General features: G+C 41.3%; 2 protein-coding genes across 5 annotated transcripts in view; one reads left to right on the top strand and one right to left on the bottom strand.

The window, feature by feature from the left end:
* FHL1 (four and a half LIM domains 1) overlaps nt 1-6,044 on the top strand; it is a 32,766-nt gene extending 26,722 nt beyond the window's left edge. For 2 of the 4 annotated variants that reach the window (XM_075763143.1, XM_010312976.2), the window contains exons 2-6: nt 1,773-1,954; nt 2,624-2,801; nt 3,296-3,465; nt 4,049-4,235; nt 5,036-6,044. In XM_075763143.1, coding sequence (XP_075619258.1) covers nt 1,799-1,954; nt 2,624-2,801; nt 3,296-3,465; nt 4,049-4,235; nt 5,036-5,193 — 849 coding nt within the window. In that variant the 5' untranslated portion in view covers nt 1,773-1,798 and the 3' untranslated portion in view covers nt 5,194-6,044. The remainder of the gene's footprint in view (nt 1-1,772; nt 1,955-2,623; nt 2,802-3,295; nt 3,466-4,048; nt 4,236-5,035) is intronic. The other 2 variants (XM_075763144.1, XM_010312979.2) reach the window with 1 other exon arrangement.
* A 2,719-nt stretch (nt 6,045-8,763) lies between these two features.
* The window catches only part of MAP7D3 (MAP7 domain containing 3), a 45,009-nt gene continuing 29,586 nt past the window's right edge, over nt 8,764-24,186 (bottom strand). Inside the window, exons 9-20 of the mRNA XM_075763142.1 lie at nt 24,024-24,122; nt 22,832-22,957; nt 20,601-20,746; nt 20,098-20,228; nt 19,270-19,514; nt 15,327-15,462; nt 14,395-14,575; nt 13,150-13,254; nt 12,822-12,875; nt 11,932-12,025; nt 11,303-11,495; nt 8,764-9,984 (exon numbers count right to left, since the gene is read on the bottom strand). Of these exons, the coding sequence (XP_075619257.1) occupies nt 9,675-9,984; nt 11,303-11,495; nt 11,932-12,025; nt 12,822-12,875; nt 13,150-13,254; nt 14,395-14,575; nt 15,327-15,462; nt 19,270-19,514; nt 20,098-20,228; nt 20,601-20,746; nt 22,832-22,957; nt 24,024-24,122 (1,820 nt within the window). The 3' untranslated portion in view covers nt 8,764-9,674. The remainder of the gene's footprint in view (nt 9,985-11,302; nt 11,496-11,931; nt 12,026-12,821; nt 12,876-13,149; nt 13,255-14,394; nt 14,576-15,326; nt 15,463-19,269; nt 19,515-20,097; nt 20,229-20,600; nt 20,747-22,831; nt 22,958-24,023; nt 24,123-24,186) is intronic.

Raw genomic sequence — 24,186 nt, 5'->3', positions numbered from 1 at the left:
CATGGCTGGAAGGAGCAGCCATTGTGCTGCTGAGCTCCGTCAGGAGCAGGCAGCAAAGCAGCCCCTAAACTCCAGGACGGGGTGGGGGTGGTCTGAGGTGAGTCTTTGCAATGGAGGTGCTAACGGCCTCCCCAACCTCGCAGCAGGAAGCAGCAGTAATTTATATTGCCTGACCGCATCCTTCTCCCTTTCCTGCTGGCACTACAGCTCTATCAGGAAAAAAATAATTAAATTTCCTCTTGGCGTCCTCCATTGCCAGATGTGTCTCCCGCCAGGTTGCTGATGGTGCAGAAAGTTCAAGGCTGTGTCCTGGGTTGTTGGCCACGCAGGGGAGACGGGGCTTCGTGGTGCTGGGGGCTGCGGGGGCATGAGCGGAGATGGAGCTGCGTTTCTGGGACTGCTCGGGCTTGCATAACCCTGATGGAGCTTTTGCAGCCCTTGCAGGAGCGTTTGCTGGCTTCCTCTGAGGAAGGGCGGAGGGAAATGGAGGGAGCCATTAGTAGAAATGGTCTGGGAGGCTGGGACTGGGCGTGCAGGCTGGGGGCGGGTGTCTGGGGAGAAAGCATGAGCGTGCACCTCCGGCCAAAGTGGAAAATCCTCTGGTCAAGAGCCCCCACACCCACTGATGTGCTGGCTCCCTGGCCATGGTGGAACATCATGCCTTGGCAGAGCCCTGCTGGCATGAACCGAAGAAGTTTCTTTATGTGTAGGGAGATCTTTTCCTGGTTTCCTCATGGCTTTATATCTGAAAGCCCAGTGAAAAGATGCAGCTGGAAGCTGCACAACTATCCAGCACAAAAGACCTCAGAGGGCTGCAGCTGGCTGTGGGCTTAGCCTGGAAACATGGAAACTATTCTGCTCTGCTCGGGGTTGGCGGTGATTTCTGTGCACAAATTATGTGGTGCTGCAGCCAGGACCTTGCTGAGGCCTGCAGTGGGCCTGGCCATCATGAACTAAGCAGGTTCACCCCTCTCAGTGATCAGGTATCGTTATCCTTGCTTGATGTGACATATGGAAATGAACCAGTCTAGTATCCTTCCTTGTAAGAAGGTGATGGGGAAAGCCTGGTGCGGGACTCTGCTCTCCTCACCAGCAACTGTGCTCGCTGGACCCCAGGAGGTGAGAGCTGCGTTCTTGTGTTTGGCCAGAGCCCGTCCTGCTGCTCTGTAGGCAGAAATCTAGCATTTGTATCTTGGAAGGCTATTAAGGGAACTGAAAACATTTGTTACTAACACATTGCTTATGCTAACAGCAGGGGCCAGCAGAGGCGGCCGCTGCCCTTGCTGAGCTCCAGAGCACAGGCAGGAGATGGCCCACATGGGCTTACTCTGGGGCCAGCACTTCTCTGAGACTTCATGGTATTTCTGTCTCTGCAAACAGCAATTCCTGACCTGGAAGGGGACATCTGAGCTGCCTGTTGTGACTGCTGCAGCCAAAGCCAGGCTGTCTACTGCACCCAGCCTCCTGAGGGTGATGGTTCGTTAGCCTGACCTAGACTCTAAAGGCAAAACTGGAGGCACCTGGAAAATGCCAGTGCAGTTGGTAGAGAGCTGTCATGTTTTATAGACCACTGAGCTGCCCGATAGAAAAATTGCCCCAACAGTGCTGGCACTGAAGCCACATTCTCCACCAACAAGCCCTCGAGGAGCGTGACGCCACCAGATGCTCGTCGCTGAGCCATCTTCCTGATACTTCTCATTTGCACAGCCCCAAGAAGCTGGAGCAGCTATCAGGGCTTCCGTGCTGTAACTTCACCCTCTTTCCTCTTGCAGGGCCTGGCAGTTACACTGTAGGCACCATGTCGGAACGCTTTGACTGCCACTACTGCCGTGACCCTCTGCAAGGGAAGAAGTACGTGCAGAAGGAGGGCCGCCACTGCTGCGTCAAGTGCTTCGAGAAGTTCTGTGCCAACACCTGCACTGAGTGCAAGAAACCCATTGGAGCTGACTCCAAGGTGAGCGCTGAGCAGTTAAATGGGTGATGAGAAGACAGGTGGATGCTGATAACCCTCCCACTTGTTTTCCTGGCTGTGGTCTGTCTGGGAGTTTGTGTGAAAACAAGTTCTCCTGTGAGTGCTCTGGCTGATGGGCCATGTGCTCCTTGGGCAAAGAGCCAGAGGCCCTGGGGACTGCAGAAGGGCTGGTCATGATGGGCTGCTTTCGCACAAGAGCTATTTTCAGGATATAGATTCAGCCACATGAACTGCTGCAAATGCTTAATTGTCCTGCAGAGAGCACTGCAGGTGCTCCAGCCTGCACAGGGCTTGTTGTCAGTTTGTCAAACATTTATTGCTTCATGTTTATGGCAGTTAACATACACCTGAACTAGAGGGAACTTGACAGCCAGAGAAGCCCACGCTTACAGAACTTCAAATCTCAAAGCTGTTGGTTTGAAGCAGCTTCTGCTACCCTGAAAGTCCAAAGTGAATGTGATTGTGTCAGTGAGTTTGGTTAAATGTCCTTCCCGTAACCGCTTGCAGCTGAGCTGCACCTCCAACCACTGAATGCAGACAGGCTTAGGAACTAAGGACTCTACTGCCAAGGCTGATGAGACAGTAGCTGGGTTTTAGGGTGCTCAGCAAGACAGAGGGGCTTATTGCTCACTCCATTTCTGTTCATTCCAGGAGTTGCATTTCAAGAACCGTTACTGGCATGACAACTGCTTCCGCTGCTTCAAGTGCTATACGTCCTTGGTCAACGAGCCCTTCATGCTGCGGGAGAACAACAAGGTTTGGTGTAGCAACTGCACTGCCACTGAGGATGCGCCCAGGTGTAAGGGCTGCTTCAAGCCTATTATTGCAGGTACTGGTGCCAGTGATACAGCTACAACTCCCAAGTTCTGCTCTAGGGCGAAACTGCGGGGGTTTAGCAAACTGTGGAGGCAGCAGTTAGGGGTGGAAGGCTGGAGCACCAGAAAAAGGTGCAGGTTTTGACTGTTGCTCTTGCCTGTCCATTTTATGCAGGTGTTGAAAGGCTGCTTTGCAGTCAACCCTCATGTGGATAGTTCACCCTAGTAGTTAGTCCTAAACCATTCCTACCAAAAGCTTTGCTCTGTATATCAAGGTCCTCTTCTCAGAAAGACTTGGGCACCTGTCTGACAAATATTTTAAGAAAATCTAGAAGGCCCTGGCTAAGGTCAAATACAGAAATTAACAGCTTTTCCCTTGTCTATGTTACAATTGAATCCTGGCCATAAGTATAGACAAGTCTTGCCTACAGGTATGTTACACTGCACAGGGTGGGAGTTTGTCACAAGCTTGAAATCCCCCATAACGAGTTATTTCTGTCTGTTGTAGGAGACCAAAACGTTGAGTACAAGAAGATGGTCTGGCATAAGGACTGTTTCACTTGCAGCCAGTGCAAGCAAGTGATTGGATCTGGGAGCTTCTTCCCCAAGGGCGATGACTTCTACTGCGTCTCCTGCCACGAGCATAAGTTTGCCAAGACCTGTGCTAAATGCAAGAATGTAAGTCCTTCCACTTTGCAAAGGCAGCTGCCAGAACTGGCCATCACATGTCTTTCAGAAGCTGGGAGAGTAAACCAGTTGACAGATTGTGCTGGAGCTGTATCAATGCTTATTTTTCTTCCTTGAGATACTGGTGCAAGCAGCTGGTGGTATAATAATGTGGGAGCTAATGGTTCCGGCACGTTACAATATCTGAGCAGGGGCTGTAGGGTTACCTGAGCTCTGCTGAAACCAAGTGGGCACCAGCTTTGCACTTGCTTTGGGGATAGTTTAAGCTCTCCAGTAGGTATTGTGTGTTCAAGGAGTAACACAATGTTTTATAACACAACAGCTGTCTTTCTTACACTAATCAGTTGCAAAAGTCAGACTGGCAGAGTCACCGCAGGTAAAATAAGCTATTATGAAAGCTCCAGGCTTGCAGGATTTCAGGCTAGAGGAACTCAAGTGCTGCACTGTTTTAATGAAAACTTCCCAGAGATCATCTCCATGACAAGAAAGATCTTTCCAGAGATCTTCCCATGCCTGCATCACCCCTTTTCCTCCCTACCCATTCTGAAACACATCTCTGCTCTTTGCCTCCTAGCCCATCACTTCTGGAGGCCTCACTTACCAGGAACAGCCTTGGCATTCCGAGTGTTTCATTTGCTCCAACTGCAAGAAGCAACTGGGTGGGAAGCGCTTCACAGCTGTAGAGGATCAATTTTACTGCGTTGAATGCTACAAGGAGTGCGTTGCCAAGAAGTGTGCTGGCTGCAAGAATCCTATTACAGGTATGTTGGATTAAATGCAGCTTGGGGGCAGCAGGTGCTTAAGGTCAGAACAGCGATCCCCAAAGACGTGCAGCTCAGAGGTTGCTAACACCAGAAGCAGGTCCCTAGTATCCCAAGCCCAATCCCAGCAATTTACATGTGATCCAACTATAAGCCACATGCTCTTGCTGGACAGAGTCAGAGTTAGTACCTGAGCTCTTCCCCCTTTGCAGGCCTCAAATTTACCTCCTTCAAAACTTCCCCAACTAGAACTGTTCCCACCTATATCTTAGTCTGGGAACGTTGTGTCTAAAAAGACCAATGTTTTATTGCCCCAAAGTGACATTTTGCTTGAACTTCTGATGTATTTACATGTGACAGTTACTGGATCACAAAGTTCAGCCCAGAACCATGGGCATTATCCTGCCCTCCCATGAAACTTGCATTCTGTTCTGCACTTCAGAGCATGAATCCGAGCCTGTAACAACCAGGGAGAGCATTTAGCCCAAGCTCTCCTTGCTCTACATCTTGATCTTTCCTTCAGCTTGACTGTTTCCTGGAAAAAGGATCCCAAGGGAAAAAGCTTATTGCAGAGACAAGCCACATGAGCCTTATGCTAAGCTGCCTCCTTCTCTACAAGCAGTAACCCTGAGCAGCAATGTGGTTCAGTTGCAATTTGGGCTAGGATTATGGGTGTACAAAGCTGTTCTGCTGGACTACAGCAGCACAGGAGGCAGTAAGAATGGGATCTGCTGTTTGGTGGACTAACCCAGCCAAGGGAAAAGCTACTATCGCCGTCCTATAATTGTTTTCTCTCCTAGCAGGATTTGGAAGAGGAACCAGTGTGGTTAACTACGAAGATGAATCCTGGCACGATTATTGTTTCAAATGCACAAAGTGTGCCCGTGGTCTGGCCAACAAGCGCTTTGTTTGCCATAATGGAAAAATTTACTGTGCTGAGTGTCCCAAGCGACTGTAAGGAGCAGACAGCAGCTGCTGTAAAATGGATTTGAGAGCCTTGCTTTCCAAAACAGTCCTGGTAAAGGAGCAGGTTTTTGCATGTTAAGAACTTTAACTTTTTCCATTTTAGTATAAAAACTAAAGTAGCCTCAATATACTGGGTTTGACTTTTGAAGCTCCTGCAGCACAAAAAGCACGTAGTGTTGCAAAAAAAAAATAAAAATCTAACTTTGCTTCCAAGTAACTCTTAGTGTAAAGGCCTGAAATGCCATTAGACTTAGCATTAGAGATCCACATACTACATAATCTGCGTGTGGCTTAAACTAAAACAAAGCTAGTTTTAAACTTGTCTGGTATACATTTAAGCTTGGCACTTACTTAAATAAAGTGGGTTTGACAAGGCATGCACCTCCAAAACAGAGATGCAAAGATTGCACCCGGGATCAGAGAGATCCATTATTATGCTTTTACAACTACAGGTACATTATATACATCACACCATAAATAGCAGCTCAATAATAAGTACCTACCACACCAAACTGCAGCACGTTGTATGGAATGGCTTCATCTTACATATAACAATGTTTTAGCAGTATGATTTAGCTTTAGTTAAGCTTTCATAAACTTTAGTCTTGATTTCTGCATGGTTTGCCCAAAAGTTTTGCTCATCAGCTTTTTTACATCACTGTTTAAATGAGACTGTCTATATACAATTATTAATCCATTAACAAGAAGTAAATCTTTCAACTACAACAAAAAAGGCACATGCCTTTAGAAGTGCCTTAAAAATAGCTCAGACAACAATAGTTCTCCTATCATGTCAGTGTATGTTTTATGATTTAATAAAAGTGAGCCTAGTGCCGGCTTGGAGTCCTACAGTCTCGAAAATTATTTTTTTCATTTTGCCATCTCACACGATTGACACCTTTTATGGCTCAGCTACTGAAATCATCTGATACATTGATACTGGCACAGTCAAGAGCCAGCTGTTCTGCCATTGCACCCTTAAATATCTGAGGACCAAAGCAACAATTTCCATAAACTAATTCATTTTTTTTAATATATAACTGACACTGCACCATCTGCCAAGAACAGCCTGTGTGAAAAAGCCCTTTGGAGAACAGGTGTATAGCCACTGTCCATGTACAGACCTACTACTGCCCTTCAGCAACCGGAATGCTAGTTTAAAGTTGTTTTTCACAGCAGTGTTCGATACCATACAGAAATATTTATCACCTGCATACTGCTCTGGTCATTCCTTTTTGTTCACAAGCACCTACCAGAAACAAAGAAACCTCGCAAGAAAAACAAAGGCAGTGTCCTGCTGTGTTCTTGACAGTCACCATTCTACTGCGGCCACAGAACACTGTCACACTCACTGTTAGACCAGAAAGATGCTGGTGCTACAAGTAAAAAGCAAAGGCCCACAGTGAAAAGCAAGTTAAAGAATTCAACAGTTAGGAACATATCATCGGCATGTACAAACACGGCAAGGTCCAAAGGTGTTAGTTCAAATACCTCCCAACCACACAACTGAAATTGCCAAAGAGGCTGCTAGTTTTGGGAATCTGCAGTGTGGAGAAGTTAGAGCAGTACCAGAGCGCATCTCAAGGCAGGTCAGCATGGCAAGGGGCTGCAAACTCCTAGCAAGGTAATGTTTAGCATTACAGAAATAAAGCATTGTTCAACTGCAAAGTTTATTTAACAGTGCGCACATATTTACAGAGAGCTGTAACAGAGCATTCTACAAATAATATCAGGACAGAAAAAAAATACCGGCATCTTTTTTGTTAGAATGATTGTCTGTGCCAGAATTAAACAGCTATCATACAAAAATACATTTTTCTTTTTACCTAAGGCACTGCTCTAAAGTCTAAAACAGTTCTACTGTAGTCTGAACAGCAAACAGTGAGAGTAAGAAAGAAGGCTGAGGGTTTCCTATTGTAGCTGCGATGTCGAGGAAAGAACACATTTAGTTCCAGCAAAACCATTTGCATTTAACCACTGAAAAGGCAGCTGCCATTTGGGTGATTCACTTGAGTTGAAGTATCAGCCAATGGTTTATAGCAGGATTTGAGACAGCTATGCTTTACAGTACTCACTTATCCAGTATATCTGTTACAGAAGACGTAAGACCAAGACTGCATTGTTACTTGTAGTAGCAATTTTCAGAAGATGCTTAGTTAATCTTTTCATGCTGTAAAAAGCAGGCGAGTTTAGGTTAAATAGATCACTTAATGCAGGTTTTAGGGGAAGGGAAATATATATATGCAGCTTGCAGCCACTGTTATAAAGCTAGAACAGGAACACTTAGAATAATTAACATGAACAAAACATGACTTCAGTGGTCTAATACTGTTATGTACACAATAAAATAATACTTCCATGAGTGTAGATAAATAAGTAATTCAAAAGGAAAACATTTTTAAAAGCATGACATGTTAAACTGCACTACATCAGACATATCTAGGTACTCAACATTTTTGTAATATATTAGTGCATTTGCTGTAAAATGTTTTGATGTTTGCCAATAGATTAAAACATATTAGTGATGGTACAACACTGCATTTTGAAACTGCCAATATTTTCACGTTAGAAAACAAGGAATTTTTCCTTCTCCATTCAAAATCGAAGATATTTCAATTTTGCGTTTTTAAACAGCCCATGAACCAACAGTAACAGCATTTGTCTAGAACATTACAAAGGGAGTTCAGCTTTAACACACACTGAATGAGTCTTTCAAGTCATCAAGTGCCATTTTAGGAATATGCAGAATCTGTCCAGTAGCTAACTGGTGAGCCTCCAGTGGCAAACTGCTGTACAAGATACTGATGTGAAAATAAAAAAAAAAAATTAAAAAAAAAAAAGACTCAAATAGGTTACTGTAAAGTCTGTAAAACGGAAACAAGTGATATTTGAACAAGGAAATCTTATCTAACAATTAGCTAAAAGAATGTAAAAGGAACATCTGCACAATAGTTTCCCTGAAACGTTTCAAGGTGCAAATCTAGAAGTTTGTCATCCCTCCCCTCGTGTTTTTTTGCAAACTTGAAGATGGATAAAGGTAAACAAGCAGCTTTTCAAAACAAGGCCTTCGGTACTTGATAAAACACTGGATTACTGAAGTGCAATCAGATTATTTCCAGGTCTCTAGAGTTCACAGTTCTGTCCAAAGAGCAAAGAGAAGAAAACATTTAACCATCATAACTGCGTGCAGGCCACGTATGTCTATCACCACTGTCAGAGTCTACATCCAGGGAGTGAGCACAGAGCCACTTGGTTACTTACAGTCCAAAATCAGCGCAGTAGCTTTTCTTTTTTTATACACAAATATCAGTTTTCAAAGTTATATATGTAATTCTTAAAGCATATTTAACCATTTTCAAATTCAAAAGTAAAAGGCAACACTTTATTCACTGCAAAGTTAATGCTTTTGATCAGAACAAAATGTGATTAGCAGTATCACATTGAATCCTTCTATTCCCATGGCTCACTTAGTCATGGCCTCAAGGAAGGTCTCAGTAAGGCTATTTGTCCATGGGACTAAAATTCACAAGACGCAGAGTGACAGAGGAGACTTAGGAAACAGTTCAGTCTAGAAAAGTGCTACACTTTAATCAAAAAAAGTGCTACACATCACTTCTTAAAGAAAATGTGGAGAGCAAGTCTTGTTTTTTCCACTACCATTCATTTCAACTGTTCACGCAGTCATTTATCTCATGGAAAGAGATCTCCTGCTATGAGTATGTCCATTTGGGGTTTAGCTCCAAAATCAGAGAAGTTTAGTCTGAGTTTAATCTAAACTAGCTTACTGAAGCCCCTCTGACACACTATGTGTACTGCATCAGCGTTTGGCTTCTCAAGTACACGTGGGTTCAGATGCAGCCCTGCTTCTTTCAGAAAATTCAGAATATTGTGTGTGCAGCTTTATTACTCCTCCCAAAATGTAACACAACCATCTATGAAGGTTGGTGTTACTCCCCTCAGTGAAGTGAAAGACTATGCTACAGTAAGTAGAGAGGGCAGCTAATACCTTGCCAGAGCCTGAAGAGACGTTGTAAGACCATGCAGGTCAGCATCAAAAAGTTACAGAACATGCCTAGGAGTGGAAAGGTCTTGTCTGTAGAGTTACATCAGACACCTTTGAAACTGTTAGTATCTTCAAAAGTAACATGTGCATTTAAGACATCTCAGAAGCCCAAAAATGCAACGGATGGCATTCTGTGCTGGTAGGAGATACAGGAGCTTCACAGGGGCTCAGCTGTGTCTTTGGAAGAGCCTTAATGTTGGGCCTTAGATGCTGTCTAGAGTAAGTCCCTACAAAGGCATCACTTGGCGAGTCCTTTTGACAGAACGCAAGTTACAAGCAATAAAGAAAGCTTTCCCTCTCATCTACACATTGGAAAAAGTGCCTTCAAAGAAAGAAGCTGAAGTTAAGGCAAGGAGAGTAAAATGCAAGGAAGTTAATTATCTAGCCAGAGGAAGAGACAGATAGGGAAATCAGCTGGGATTACCTGACGAAGCGTCTATAGGTTTGGTCAATGAATTCACTGCACCGTCTTCCTCAAAAGCCAATTTGGGACTAGAAGGTATTGTAGCAGCATCATTCAAGTTTTGATTACAGTTACCAGCAGAGATGCTGTCTAAGCTCAGTTTGGTTGACTTGGAATGTACTCCAATGTCGATAAACTCCTCTAAAGTCCATGAATCAGATTTTCCATTAAGATTCTGAGTAAGTCCAATTGTATGATCAGCTTCATTAACACCCAACTTCACCGAGTCATCGACAACCATTTCTTTTGCAGGATGGCTAGACAAAGAAGAATGGATACTTGCATTACAATTTCTGGATGTTTAACCTTTAGATTCATTACAGGAGAGCCTATTAGCAGTCTGGGTACTTTGCAAAGCACTGAGTATCCTGAAGGGCATTCCCAGACAAGCCCCTCCAGCTGCCACGCAGGATCTCCCCTCTAAGAGCCAATGGGGAAGAATGACTCACCAACATATACCAACTTTTTACCACACTAACAGCTCTCAGGTAAGGTCTGGCTCCAGAGATTTGATATAAGAAAGCAACAAGTTTAAAGCCTGAACCATTTCTTCACCGAAAGAGTGGTTAGGCATTGGAACAGGCTGCCCAGAGAGGTGGTGGAGTCACAATCCCTGGAAGTGTTCAAAAAACATGTAGACATGGCAATTTGGGACATGGTTTAGTAGACATGGTGGTGTTGGGTTGGTGGTTGGACTTGATGATCTTAGAGGTCTTTTCCAACCTTAAAGATTCTATGATTAAAATCTTATTCTAGTAGTGTGCATTTTTCCTTTTTTCTTTCCAGTTAAGACTTTCAAAACATAAAATTGAGCCACAGAGGACTAGCACTATTTAAAACAGATTCAAAAATCTAAACCCAAATCAGACTGATCAATCTTCATTCATTCTTAAGAAAATCATGAAAATGTCTTTATATTCCATCACTGGAAGAATGAGAAGAATTTATCATCACTTTGAAAAAAGAGTTCACAATGTCATATCTAAATCATTAGCATTTAGATGAGCACATGGAACAAGCATGAGAGGACAGATTTTCCAGTAGTAGATGGAAATGCTTTATGTTCAAAAAGATAAAATTTGAAATACTAAAAAAAAATTCCCATTAAGAGAGGCTTTTGTGTTGTATCTGGTGTTTCAGCGCAACTGAAACTGTTCTAGAGCTTTCTGGAGGTTATTCTTCCTTTTCAGTGTTGTCCCCCTCCCTCGTTTAATGTTCTGTTAAGGAAAAGAACCACTAGCCATTTCAAGAGAAAAGATTTCAAGCTCATGCTGTTCTTTATGAGTAACACTAGTTGCTGGCTATGTGTCTCACTTAGCAAAGCCAGTACTGTTAACATGGTGCCATCTAAACAAACAATTATCCTGAACTAACTGCCTCTGCATGAAGCGGTAAACTGACAGCATGCACACACCACATGCCTGGAGCAAGCCAGAGAAATACCACAAAGCTAGCGGGGTGCAAAATTTGATGCAATGCTACATACAGCACTAAATTTAATTTAAACACAGAGAGGGATTTCTCCTGTGATGGATAACTGCTCTGACAGTAAAGCAGCCACCTACACACACTCACCTGGAATCCTTTAATTCAGTAACAAGCAGAGACCCCTCGTTACTTTTCAAATCGCCTCCATTCATAAATACTTCACTGGCCTTCAATGCTGACACATCTTGTTCCTCAGACTCTGCAGAGATCAAGCTCTGCGCAGTCTCTAAACAACCCTCTGCCTTGACTTCCTGGGGTAAGTCAATGCCATTTAGCTTTCCTGAATGTGGGGGGAAAAAAGAAAGAAAGAGAGCTTCAGCAACAGAACTGTTATTCTAAATGAATAAAATACAAGTGCCAAAATGACCTTTCCTAGCCAAAACTCAAGGCACTTGGCTTTGATAGAATAATTTCTCAATAGACAAGCTGCCTATAACAACATGAAATTTGTTTTCCATCTTTAAAAATACACCTGTAAAGTGAAAGCCTGCTGCCTGCATTTCACACTCAAATAATTTTTGCATTTAATCATTATGCCTGTCTCCTGCGGTATGGAACAGGCAACGATCCACTCTGTTCAAGCAGGGAGCCTCCCTGGCCGTTCTGGAATCGTGTCTCACACCATCCCAGTGTTAAGTGAGTAACATTTTTAACAATGCTTAAACCTCACTGAGACACTGACTGTCACTTAGACCTGAGTCATCAAGTTTCCTTACCTGGCTGATCAGTCTTCTCAAGACCCAACTCTTCCTCCTCTTCAATATCCTCTCCCTCGATAGCCTCGGAGACAGACTTCCCTTCATTCTGCAACTGAATTGCTGGAGTGTTATTCAGAATAACTTGCTACTGTCTAGCGTTTTGCAAATTGTTCAATCACAGCTCCCACGCGGGACTACTCTGTGCCCAGCAGGTAAGGCCACACTAGTCCAGAGGCTAATAGACAATTGGGTCACCCAGCAACACATGCTCTGCTGAGCCAGAGCCTGGAAAGGAATGTGGGGACCCACTTCCATCTCCTTCCTATGAACTATTCTGCAGTTCCTTCCCCCTCATTTTTCCAAGGTGTGTGCTAAATACTGATTGATTTTTCAGCTATATGAAGACTTGGGTCTTTGGATGTTCAGAGAAGAAAGACTACTCCTCAATATAATATGCATAATTTACCACAAACTTTAGGTCACTACATTAAGAAAAATACATCCCGTTTACTGTAGTGATCCAAGAGGCATCCAAGATTTGCTTTAAGCAAACAGATAAAGCCAGGAATTTAAGTTTTCTGTGGAAAAATAGCCCCAGCAGAATGTGTAGTTAAAAAAAAAATAAAATCCATTACTAACCAGGGTTTTTTTAACCAATCTGCAAGCAATAACACCAGATCACATTATTTCTATATGCCTTGAACAAAAATGCATCAAAGACTTCTGGTCAGAACAAGCAAAGCAGAAGAATGTGTGCAATGGGAAGCTACTGAAAATTATTCTGGTGCACCAGACCTTCGCACTTCATGTGGAAGCCAGTTTGTGTAAGGGTAACAGAAGAGGAGATACAAGGCAAAGCCTTCTCTGGGAAAGGCCTATTCTGTTGTTACACAGATCCAAACAAGTACCTTGGATTCATTTTGATCCGATTTTCGTGTTCTTTTCATTATTTCCTCAATTCTCTGTTAAAACAGGGAAAATATTTGCAATGACATACAGAGCTTTAAATTTTCATTTTATTTAATTTTATTTTATATTTTAATCAATCATAATATATTTTTCTTATTTCATACATTTACTACGTTTTTCACCATTTTTAAAGCTCACAAGACAGAGTTGGCTTTTTTGAAAGAACACAGTACTATTTAAATACATCCGAGACAGTTTGCCCATTCGGTTTAACACCTCCACCACTACTTTAGGCTGAGAAACTTCTCTGCTTTCAAAACAGCATACCTTTTTTCTTTCAAGCCTTTCCTGCATATTTTGCTGCATAATTCTCTCTCTTTCCAGTCGCTGTCTTTCAGCCTCTTCTTGAGCTTTTGCTTCAGCTTCTTCTCTCTGAAAATAAAACAAAGAAAGTAGAGAGCACCCAGTGCACAACTCATTCCCCAGAGTTAAAAGCAGAGCTGTTACAGAGATTCTGATACAACACAGACAGGAACATTAGACAGTCACTATTTAATATTACCATACATTGCAGCTAAATGCCAATTACCCAGCTACTGACATGAAATATGTATTACTATGACATTCAGAAACTGATCTGAAAAGAAAAATTGTGTCTGCGGCTATATTGTCATTATGCCAATGTTCTGGATGTTGTTGAGCTGCTCAGGGTTCAAACTATACTTCAGGTTGAAGATTTGTCTAGGAAGGATAATTTATAAAGTAACAAGACAGCAATTAAATTCTAAATGCAGCAGGGTTAACTTAAAAATCTTGGCAGTCAAGTATTACTACCAAGATACTTGGTACTGAGCATCTTCCGTTCCTTCTACACTGGAAAATCTTTTCCAGTATGACTGGAAAGAAGACAGAAGCATAGTTAACACTCTGAATAATTGTTATAAACAAGCCTCAAAAGAAACGCTCAGACATGTGAATGCTATCCGTAAGATACAGCTCTTCAAACACAAAGAAGTTCATTGTAAAACTGCTTTAATTTTCAAAATTAATTTCATTTAAAGAAAGTCCACTTTCTGAAAAACAGCTCCCTGCAGTTAGAAGGATGCCTTTGTAAAGGTACATGTATTAGCTGTGGAAGGCTATTTAGCAACCGGAAAAGCAGACTGGGAACCACGACCAATCTTTCTTTTAAAGGAATCAGAGCAAGCCAGATGGCCTTCCAGACAGACCACCTCCTTATAATCCACAGCAGTAAGCTGGTAAAATGGGCTCAGTACAAGTATTTTACATATCCACAATAGCATCCCAGGTGGCTCAAAAAAAAAAAATCTGCTTCTGCCCCACACTTGAATTTATCAGATGCTGAAAAAAAAAAAACCAACCCAAAATAAAACAAAACAAAAATTTCCCACATAGACTAGGGCAAGGAAAGGACTTCAAGACATTCTCAAATCCATCTCAGATAGGATGAACTCTGCTTTGCCTCATTCCTGATTTGTCAGGAATGTTCTGTGAAAGAAAATCAAAGACAACCCCCTCAAAAACACAGTTGGAGCCTACAGATAAACAGACCTGGTGTTGAAGCTCTACAAGTTTTTCCTGCTCTTCCTGTTCTCTGCGGATCCTCTCCTCTTCAGCTTGTCGTTGTTGTTCTTCATAAGCCAGTCTCTTTTCTTCCTCCTGTTTGCGGAGCTCCTCCTCCCGTCGTGCTTTTTCCTCAATTGCTCTCTTGGCCATTTCTTCTTCTCTGATTCTAGTGTTTCCAAGATACAGATTACCAACTGAATATTTATTTCTTTAAACCTGTGCATGCACAAGACAGACTAGGAAAGCAAGAAAATTCTAAAGTTATCCAATCACAGAATAACTGCTTAAAGCTAATTTCTGGTGTGGATTTACAAATGCCACCATCCAGACCCATCAAAGGAAAAAGCAGAGTAACTTGGAAGAAACTATCTATGAGTACATAAATGTTCTTTGCTGATTAAGTCAAGGCCAAGGCAGGTTGCTGCAATAGTGGAATGTTTGATTGAGAACTGGATTAAGTGACAACTATTTAATAAATGCCACCTGCATCCATGACATGAATGAAGCTTTCAGTCACTGTCAAACATAAATTTAGTTGGATTTTCGAAAAGCCTATTTCTTCTATAGTCCAACTTCCAGGTATTCTGGAGGTGTATGCTGTCAAATCATGTGGACGTACACAACAAATCTGATGGCACAGACAAGTGAGCCTTAACCTGGAATAAAGTTAGTCAGCACAAAGTTAATTATTTTTAACAACTTCTACGCAGTGAAGCAAATGTATAGTGATTTATCACTTTGAATTACTTGGCTGCAACATTTCTGATCCAGATTTAGGATCACTAATGTGAGACCTAATGTACCATCAAACCACTGCCTGAGTTCATCAAAGGGAATTTTAATATACAGAAGTTGACTATTTCACGATAACCACACCCCACCACTGAAAGCATCCCTTCCTTCTCCCAAATTGTTACCTTTCCTCTTCCTGTCTCTGAATTCTTTCTTGGTCTTCACGCTCTCTTTGCTCCCGTGCTAGACGTCGTTTCTCTGCCAAGATTTTAGCAGCTTCTTCAGCTGTGGTGGTCCCTGCTACTGTTTTGCTACCTGATTCTGCAAAGGTTAAAAGAAATTGCTGTTAAAAACTCCCAGTAACCTAAAATTAAGAAAGACATTATCACTGTGAGATGAGATTTTTCTTTAGGCCAACTGACCCACTATCTTTTCATCAGTGCTTCATCACTCAGGAAGTATACCCTGTATCTAAAGGCCCACAAGAGCCAAAGGGGAGTGCTAAAGAGATGCAGAATCACGATATCTCACTGACACCGAAGTAGTAACAACTCATTTAAACTACACTGATCCAGCCATATTCCAGATGATACAGTTAAAGGTATTCACCAATTACCATAGTACTTAAAAACATATTTCTAAAAAGACACATTTATTCTTTAACATATTTCTAAAAAGACACATTTATTCTTTAACATTTAAAAACATTTAAAAGAAAATTGAAAAAGATACTGCTTTAGGAAATACACTTCACTTCCTTCTGATACAACTGAATGCACATGACCCTAACGAGGAAACAGTAATTTTTTTTTATTTCTCTTATTTCATAACATTAACATTCATGCCTTTATATTTATAGAGCATCTTAGGGTGCAAATAATCACCATGTTATCTGGCCCTGAAGGCACATACTAATGACTTCAGTAATACCATATTTCTACACATTTCAGCAACAAATAAATTTCCCAATTTTCATGGCAATCGAAACAGCTCCAGCCACCAGGTTAGTGGATATTTGTAGAGTCTTGCAGTTTGTTTCTTCACGTCCTGCCTGGTGTTATGATCAGAGATACTATAAATTAAATATTGTCAATTTTATATATATTTAAATTATTATTTATATAAATTATGAATTAACATTAGGGAAAAAACACCTTTGCTGTCTAGTTGCTCTCAATATATATTGAAAGAATTCTGATTTTTATCAGTTATGCCCACTCTCTAGAAATATTACTGTTTGAATGTGGCTAGAGATCATCTGAATATTCAGAGAATTAGCTGTTGGTGTCAGCAGAGCAAATAGTAGCCTAATGTAAGTGAGGACCTTTCTTCTTTTTAGTATTTCACAAATCAACACATATATGTTTGCTTAACTATTATAAATTAACCTTCAAGCCAAGGTAATTTTAATGAACAATGACATCAGGGTTTCATCAGTTATTTTGCTTCTGACCTAAAGACAAATTAATTCAAAACACAAAGCTGTCATTAGGAACTTTAATACCTGAAAAGCTGCTTAAGCCCCATGGACACATAATCACTACCTGCAGCTGTAGGGCATAATTACACAGAGTACACCCATAGCAGCTGAATCATGGCAGCATTTTGTGCATAGAAATTGTTCTTGCAGTCCCAGGAAAAACATGGAGTGCACTCACAGAAAAACTTTCTAAAACTTAGATATATCCAATGCTGAAAAAGCAGCACCTCCCCAGGACACACACTGCTTCTGATTTAGGCAAAAATGCAGTCATGGTGATACAAGAATCAGCCACAACACTTCCAAACTTGAACTCAGTCAAAAGTGGTTCTCCTCTTCCTCCTCCTCTTCCCTGAGCAGGAAAGATCAGTCCTTTGCAGTTGTAAGAACCATCAGCAGGATCCGCCTACTTGAGACTTGCATGTACGAAATGCTTTTTTTCCTATATTCTGCAATTTTTTTATAAAGAAAAGGCGGGAGGTTTTATTCACTGTTGCCAGTATACAATCATGAAAAAAATCAAAATGCCTCTCTTCTCCTCTACCACTTGAGCGTCTGGCCCGTTTAGACTAGTCACTTTTTACAGCAGAGGCCATCTTCTATTAAGCACTTGCACAGTGAACAATGCAGCAGATTGGAATTTCAGTCGTATCAAAATTGGTTGACATCATCTATCATCATGCATAAGGTGAGAGCTCATGAAGGAGCACTTCTTATGCTTTAAGTTGAAACAAGCCTTTTAATTCTCAGAGAAGCTGCGAAATGCTGCTGCCAGAAATGACAACTGCTCCAAGTCACTGAAAAATAGAAAGTGTTTTACTGCAGAACAATATATTTTAGCAGGAAAACACAAAAAACAAGACAAAAACTTGATTGCTGTTTGTCAGCAACAGGCAATCAAGTTTAGTTTGAGGGAGAAGAGATGGTATAAAGATGCAAGTGCACAAAGCCGAAATTAGGTTGAACCTACAAGACCTAGAGACTGATTTGCCACGTGCCGTTCACTGGTGCACTTTGACTTCAGAAGCTGTCTGGAATACAGCACTGCCCCAACCCACAGGGTGAACAGACGTGTAAAATCAAAGTTGCCTTGAAAACTGAAATCAACTTTTTAAGAACAAAGATTTTGCCTTGGCAATATTGCAGCGTACCACAGCATTCACAGAGATAAATAAGACCATCTCTAGGCTGAAGAACATGGCCACTATTTCCTTATCTTGTCCATGTCAAAGAAAAGGAGCTTCACCCGCAGCCACTGTGATCTGCTCCAAAGACAACTAGATTGGACATTAGCAATAAACTAAAATGGAAACAGATAAACTGGGTTAATACAGTTCCAGAAGTCAGTGTGGAGAGGAGACAGGTGGGGCATCCAAGGAACAAGGACAAGTGTTCTTGTTCCAGAACAACTGGAAGATACAGAAATAGGACATGTTGTTATGGAGGTTTCAACCAAGTGATGACATTGATTACAATTGATTACGCCCCTTCTAAGGCATGCAAGGCATTTATTGCAGTAATGTAGCACATCGAGGGATGCACATTCTGACTGCAAAGACGAATGACATGACACTGAAGATGGACGTGCAACTTCATAGAGACATCCACACTGGACTACAACATCCAGATTTCCTTCTACAGGAATATATGCCGAAAGAACCGTACCATAAATGACTTCTTCAGCCGACTATTTCACATCCAACATTGGGTAGGATCAGGAAGAGCCTCAGAAATCACAGACAACTGAGCCAGCTGAGGAATGCACAACAGGAACTGTACATGCAGTAACGGGCATCAAGCATATGATCCCACTCACCTTGCATCTGAAAGATTTTCACCCTCAGTACTGCCCATTGGCTGCAGTTTAAACTCCAGAGATCCCTCCTTTCCCTGTTAAGTCTCTCCTAAGTCCTTCTCCACAGAGAAGCGCCTGCCAGACCTCATCAGAAGGCTCTCCCAGATTCTGTTCTGGAGATGGCAAATGGCTTTCTTCCAGTAAGAGGGACAGAGGCTGTGCTTACTTAGCACGATGAAAAGGACTGGAAGACTAATTGCTTATCTGGTATATGGCTCTCCTTAATCTACCAAGGTAACGTCTCAGTGTGACCCGTGAACTGACTGCTTTTTCCTGAGGCAGCAATGATTATACATTCACTGGAATCAAGACTGACGCAGCTTTCCAGCTTTGCGAAAGCTGGTGCTCAGACTGTGATGCACTAATAGCTGATTTCTTCCTCCAAGCAGGTCCCTACACAAGTGATTTTAAGAACTACCAGCTGGACTGAAAGACCTTTGCATAGTTTAACTATTGACTTTGCAAACCTAAACTAGTAGATATCTCAACCAGCATGCCTGAAGTCCAAAAGGCAAACAGGATTTTTGCTTTTCCTAAAATTATAGTACAAACAATAATATTGAAAGCTCTGGACTTAAACCTTCGAGTCAAATAAACGGACTACTGCACTAAAATCCATACCCAAAAGTCACACAACGTAAAATTCTTGTATAAATAATCAGCAATGAACATCATCTGCTTCACAGCGCCCTACTCTCCAGTGGTCTGCCTCACGGATGAATTATTTCACCAGTCCTAGCACACACTGGAGATGTCCTGAATAAGAGCGCGTCAGCCACTGAGAAATACTCACCTTCTTTGGTCTTTGTGCTAGCTGCTACCGCATCCCTGTCCAAGGCTGGTGAAGCACCTTGTTCTTGTCCTATTCCTTCTGTGCTCTTATCCTTTGGTTTGCTCTCTGCTTCAGTTTTCTTTTTGGTGATGTTTATAACACCTGGTGTGAGAGGTGGACGTTGGATGGGTGCTGGTTTAGAGACTGGAGTAGGAGATGGTGGTCTTTGTTTTGACACACTAGGCGAAGGTGGACGAGTCTTTTGTCTGTTGAAATAAAAAAAAATATTTTTCAGGGCTAACACCAAAACCCTCAAACATGCAAAACTGAGGACAGCAGTCTACTTTGTTTAGTTTACATTATGTACCTCACTTTTAAAAATAAATCCACACACAAACTACTGGTGCCTTCCTCATAAAACTCAAATACATGATTCCAAAATACCCTGGGCACCTGGACTTGCTACTTGTGGGCTAATATCAAAACAGGTCTGCTAGCCCAGACCTCCATTTACTCCACATCAAGGATGAACCCTGTGATTCCAATCCAAGAAACTACGAAAATACAGGCAGATCATCTTATTCAGAAGCTTGCACGCTTCCTGTCTGTTTTAGTGCACAGACTGTACAGAAAACCAGGTTGCATTTTGTCTACACAAAAGAGATAAAGGTTCAAGTAAGGGCTGCAGCCCTAGTGTGGAAAAGAGAAATCGGATCAAAAGCGAAGTGCTTATGTGTATCAACATGGCATAGCGTAGGTCATCCATGTGCTAACAGCACGGTTGTCTGAGGCTGGAAGCAGCCTTCATTTTCTTCTGAATAAAAGAAGGTATTTAACCTAGACACATACCTAATGGTAGAAGGTGATGGAGGACGCTTCACCAAATTAGCAGGAGAAGGGGATCTTCTACGGGCAGACACAGATGGCGAGGGAGGGCGTCTTAAACCGGAACCTGGGGACTGTTTTTCTGTTTCTAACTTCTAAGATACATAAAAACAAAGTAATGCTCACTCTCTAGAATACTTTACAGACAAAGGAGCTGCTACCACAACAAACGTACAACTTCTGAATATGATGTAATTTATATTTCCTTTATGTTCCAAAATATAGACCCAGTCAGTATGTTACCTAAATTAAACTTTGGGAACCATAAGCAGCAAACAGCATGCCTTTAAGATACCAGAGAGATCAAGGACCATAAAAATCCCAATTTGATTTCAATGCTGTGTTTTTCAAGCAAATGCTACTGAACGTTTCAATAAGCAAGTGAACTGTTGAAACAGGATCCTATCCCGAGCTGTTCCAACCCCCCCGATTAATACAAACCTAACTCCTGTGGATCTTCAACAAACCTGGGTTGAATCTGGTGAACTTGCATCAGATGAAGATACAGAGGACTTCAACCTGTCGATGCTACGACTGCGCACGGGCACTTTAGGAGTTGGGACTGGGGAATTGATGGAACTGGCTGAAGCTGAACGAGGACAGAGGTGAGAGTCTATAAAAGTTAGGAATTTGACAAGACAAAACGAGAACCAAGTGCACAGCATAAGAATAGGAAAAAAAAAGAAGAGGGAGAAAGGAGAGAAAGAAAGATTGTTGTGTGTTAGAAACCGTACAGAGAAACACCACAGGCAGTGCACATTGCAATGGGTCACGGACACAGACACCACCACCACACGATTAGTACTTTGGAAGCAACAGCACCAAGAATAAAACCATTTTGAAAGCAGCAGTCTGGAATAGATAAAAATAAAATGTTTTTCCAAATGACATCTAAATTTCCAATACACCAGTGTTACTTTAATTTTAGTCAAGCTGCATCTAATCACAAATACTTCAGGTTTAATGGCTTAGCATCTTTCTTTACAAGTTCTCCATGACAGGTTCAAATTTTAAGTGTGTTTCCCCCATATTCAAGGAGGAAATCTTTCTTCTTTTTAAAGAGTAGTTATAAAGCAGCATTACATTAGGAATCTGAGCATTACTTTATAAATTTTTTTTGTGAAATAAGCACTTGTGCAACATTATTTTATTCTACTTTCCCTCTCTGACTCCTTTATTACTATCTATGTGTGCCCTTTATCCACATTAACAAAGCAAAATAGGTGGTGTAAAAGAAACCCATCAAGAGAAAAAGGTCAACTGTTAAACTAAAATACCTTTCCTACCTGAAGTGTCATCCTCTTCACATATAAGATAGAAAGAAATTGTATCTTCTAATTACTTTTTTCACTAACGTAATAATAGATGGATAAGCATACATAGATGTAAAAATCTACTTCTGAGACTAGATATTGGATTTTTCTATAGTCTGAATAAATTGTGACAGATGGCAGCACTTAATTTTGTAACTTTATGGAAAATACATTTTATTTTTATATTTACAGCATTTGTGCAAGGAGAACTGCATTCTGTTTGTGCATAGTTTGTGCTAAAGCACAGGTAATGTTTCTACTGAAATGAAGCAAGTACCTATAAGTAAACTGATAAAAATGTAAAAGTTGCCTTTATTTCAGCAATAGTAAGTCACATGCTGTCAGTGACAGTGAAAAAGATGGTATTTCCCCACATGACATTAACTGAAATACTCATGGTAAAATAAAAGTGGCACATAGATAGGTGTGCAAAAATATGACTGCTGACTACAAACCAAAAAAGTAAAAACTGATCATTACACAGGGGGAGAACTGTAGAAATGTCACCATTACCAACAAGGACCAAGTTAAGTGGCATTAAAAAAAAAAAAAAAAGATGGAAGAACATACTTAAGAGGAAACAAGCAAAACTGGGAATGCAGGTTGTAAGGTAAGAGAGGAGAAAGGACTCCACATTGGTTCCAGATATGCATTTACTGGGCCATTCTTATAACCAGTAACAATTATAAGACATGCGGGAAGCAGCTAGGGCTTGCCCATGATACAGATTCCCGTGCTAGTACTAAGTTAGGCCACAGCATGGGCTTATCAGCTCAGTCTGGACAAATATGAATTTGCTTGAGCCAGCCAGGGTTTCTCTACAATATCTTCTCTACAATCAGCCTGAGGGAAGCCAGCTCAGGGCACCCTGCACTTAATATTAAGATAACCCCTTTGTCATGTTCCTACAAGAGTTTCTCCCCCTAAAGAAATTTAGGCTTTGCACTTATTCCTTTCAGCCTCCTTTGAAATTATATATTTGTTTGGGTATTTTCCCTTTCATTTCCTAGCACTGTTCTCTGACCAGTAAGTCTCAGATTCATTTGAGGGTACACCCAAATGCAGATCTCTGTCAGTTAAAAAAAAAACCAACAAAGCACAAAATCCAAAACGAACACCAGCATCTGTTTCTCTGCAGAACAAGTAAACTGGCACTGGAGTTTAAAAGCCAGTATTATTCTATGGTTTTGTCAAGTAAACATGCAACACTGCATATGAATTGGTTACTACTGACCCAAAACAATACTGGATAAGTAATATTATACATAATCATATATTAACTGTCTGATTCATACTGAAGTGTAGCACAGTTAGTGACTATCATGTAAATTCTTGCTTGAAGAGCAACTGCATAAAACTTTCAGGCTTTGCTGCCCTCCTGTTACCTGAGGGATCTTGTCCATCAGCCGATAATGTAGCAGCACTTTTACTCCTAGCTAAGGAGGCCTGTGTGGGGGCGAGGAGGCGACTGATTACGCTACTGTCCAGAGGACTGAGCTGGGAGCGACGAGCTAAATGATGGGAACAAATCAAAAAGGATCCAACATGAAACCATATAATGAAAAAGACAAGCAGTACAAAGAAAAGGAAGACTGTGAGCATCGTTGCAAATCATAACAGTTTTGGAAGAAAAATACTGAAGTCATGGAGAGGGAAATCCCAACTAAAAGCACATAAGGGTTAAATGCTCCAATCTCTTATGTTGCATTTCTTGTCCTCAGCTTGCTTAACACTAATCATTTTAATGTGCAAAGACTGGCACGCATACAACAGAGATGAATGTTGAAGTCAGGCAAAGTATGAAAAGTCTTTGACCCAGCTCTTGCAGAGCTATGTTCTCTAGATTGTAGGAAAGGCTGTTCTGACATAATAAACAGAAGACTTCCAAGTCAAAACGAATGGTTATCGTCAGGCATCATTTGCACATACAAATTCACATGGACAGCACCCATCATCCTCCCATACAGGAAAGATTCTGAAGCAGAAGATAATTTCCACTGTTGGCAATAGCTCCTAAAAAGGAAAGTTTCAGAATTGTTAACTCAAAAGGAAAAAACATGCTAGAAAAGTTGCTAGTCTTCAGCTTTAGGAAGAGTTCCTAGAAAAGAGGTTATTTGTAACCAAGTGGGGAATACACAGACCACAAGAGACTGAAGTGAGAACAGGTTTCTTTCTTCATTTGCATGCACAAGGTTTAGGCCAGCAGCAGGAACAGAGAAATCACTTTTAAATTGAATAATGAAAGAGAGTTTAAAAAGCAAAGGAAAGATTTAACTAAGAAGTGAACATATCAGTGACATTTTTACTATATCTTACGTTTAAAGCTACCAGCTTTCAAATATGTATCTCAAGCAGAGAGAGACTGTGCTATCTACTTACAGTGCCACTTAACAAAGTCCTTCTTACTGTGTTTCTTTTTTGTCCAAAGGGAGAAACTTAACCTTTACCATTTACAATTTTATCTTTACCACTGGATAACTAAAAAGCCATTAAAAAGTCCTAAAAATTTAAGAACCAAGGAAACTCATGAAAGTAAGCCTATCTAAACAGAAATATTCAGCTTTATTAAACAACCACCTGGTTTTTCTTCCTTTTTCACTTTTTCTAGTTCTGGAGAGGACTGGGGTTTACTACTCATTCTATTCAAAGATGTGCTCCTCTTCTTTTCTGTTCCTCCTAGAGACCAAGCGTAAGGAAGATTATTTTTAACAAGATTTTATATATATGATTTTCTAAATTG

The sequence above is a fragment of the Balearica regulorum genome, chromosome 11 (genome assembly GCF_011004875.1).
Source record: "Balearica regulorum gibbericeps isolate bBalReg1 chromosome 11, bBalReg1.pri, whole genome shotgun sequence".
Taxonomy (NCBI): domain Eukaryota; kingdom Metazoa; phylum Chordata; class Aves; order Gruiformes; family Gruidae; genus Balearica; species Balearica regulorum.
This window is presented reverse-complemented; position numbering and strand designations above follow the sequence as displayed.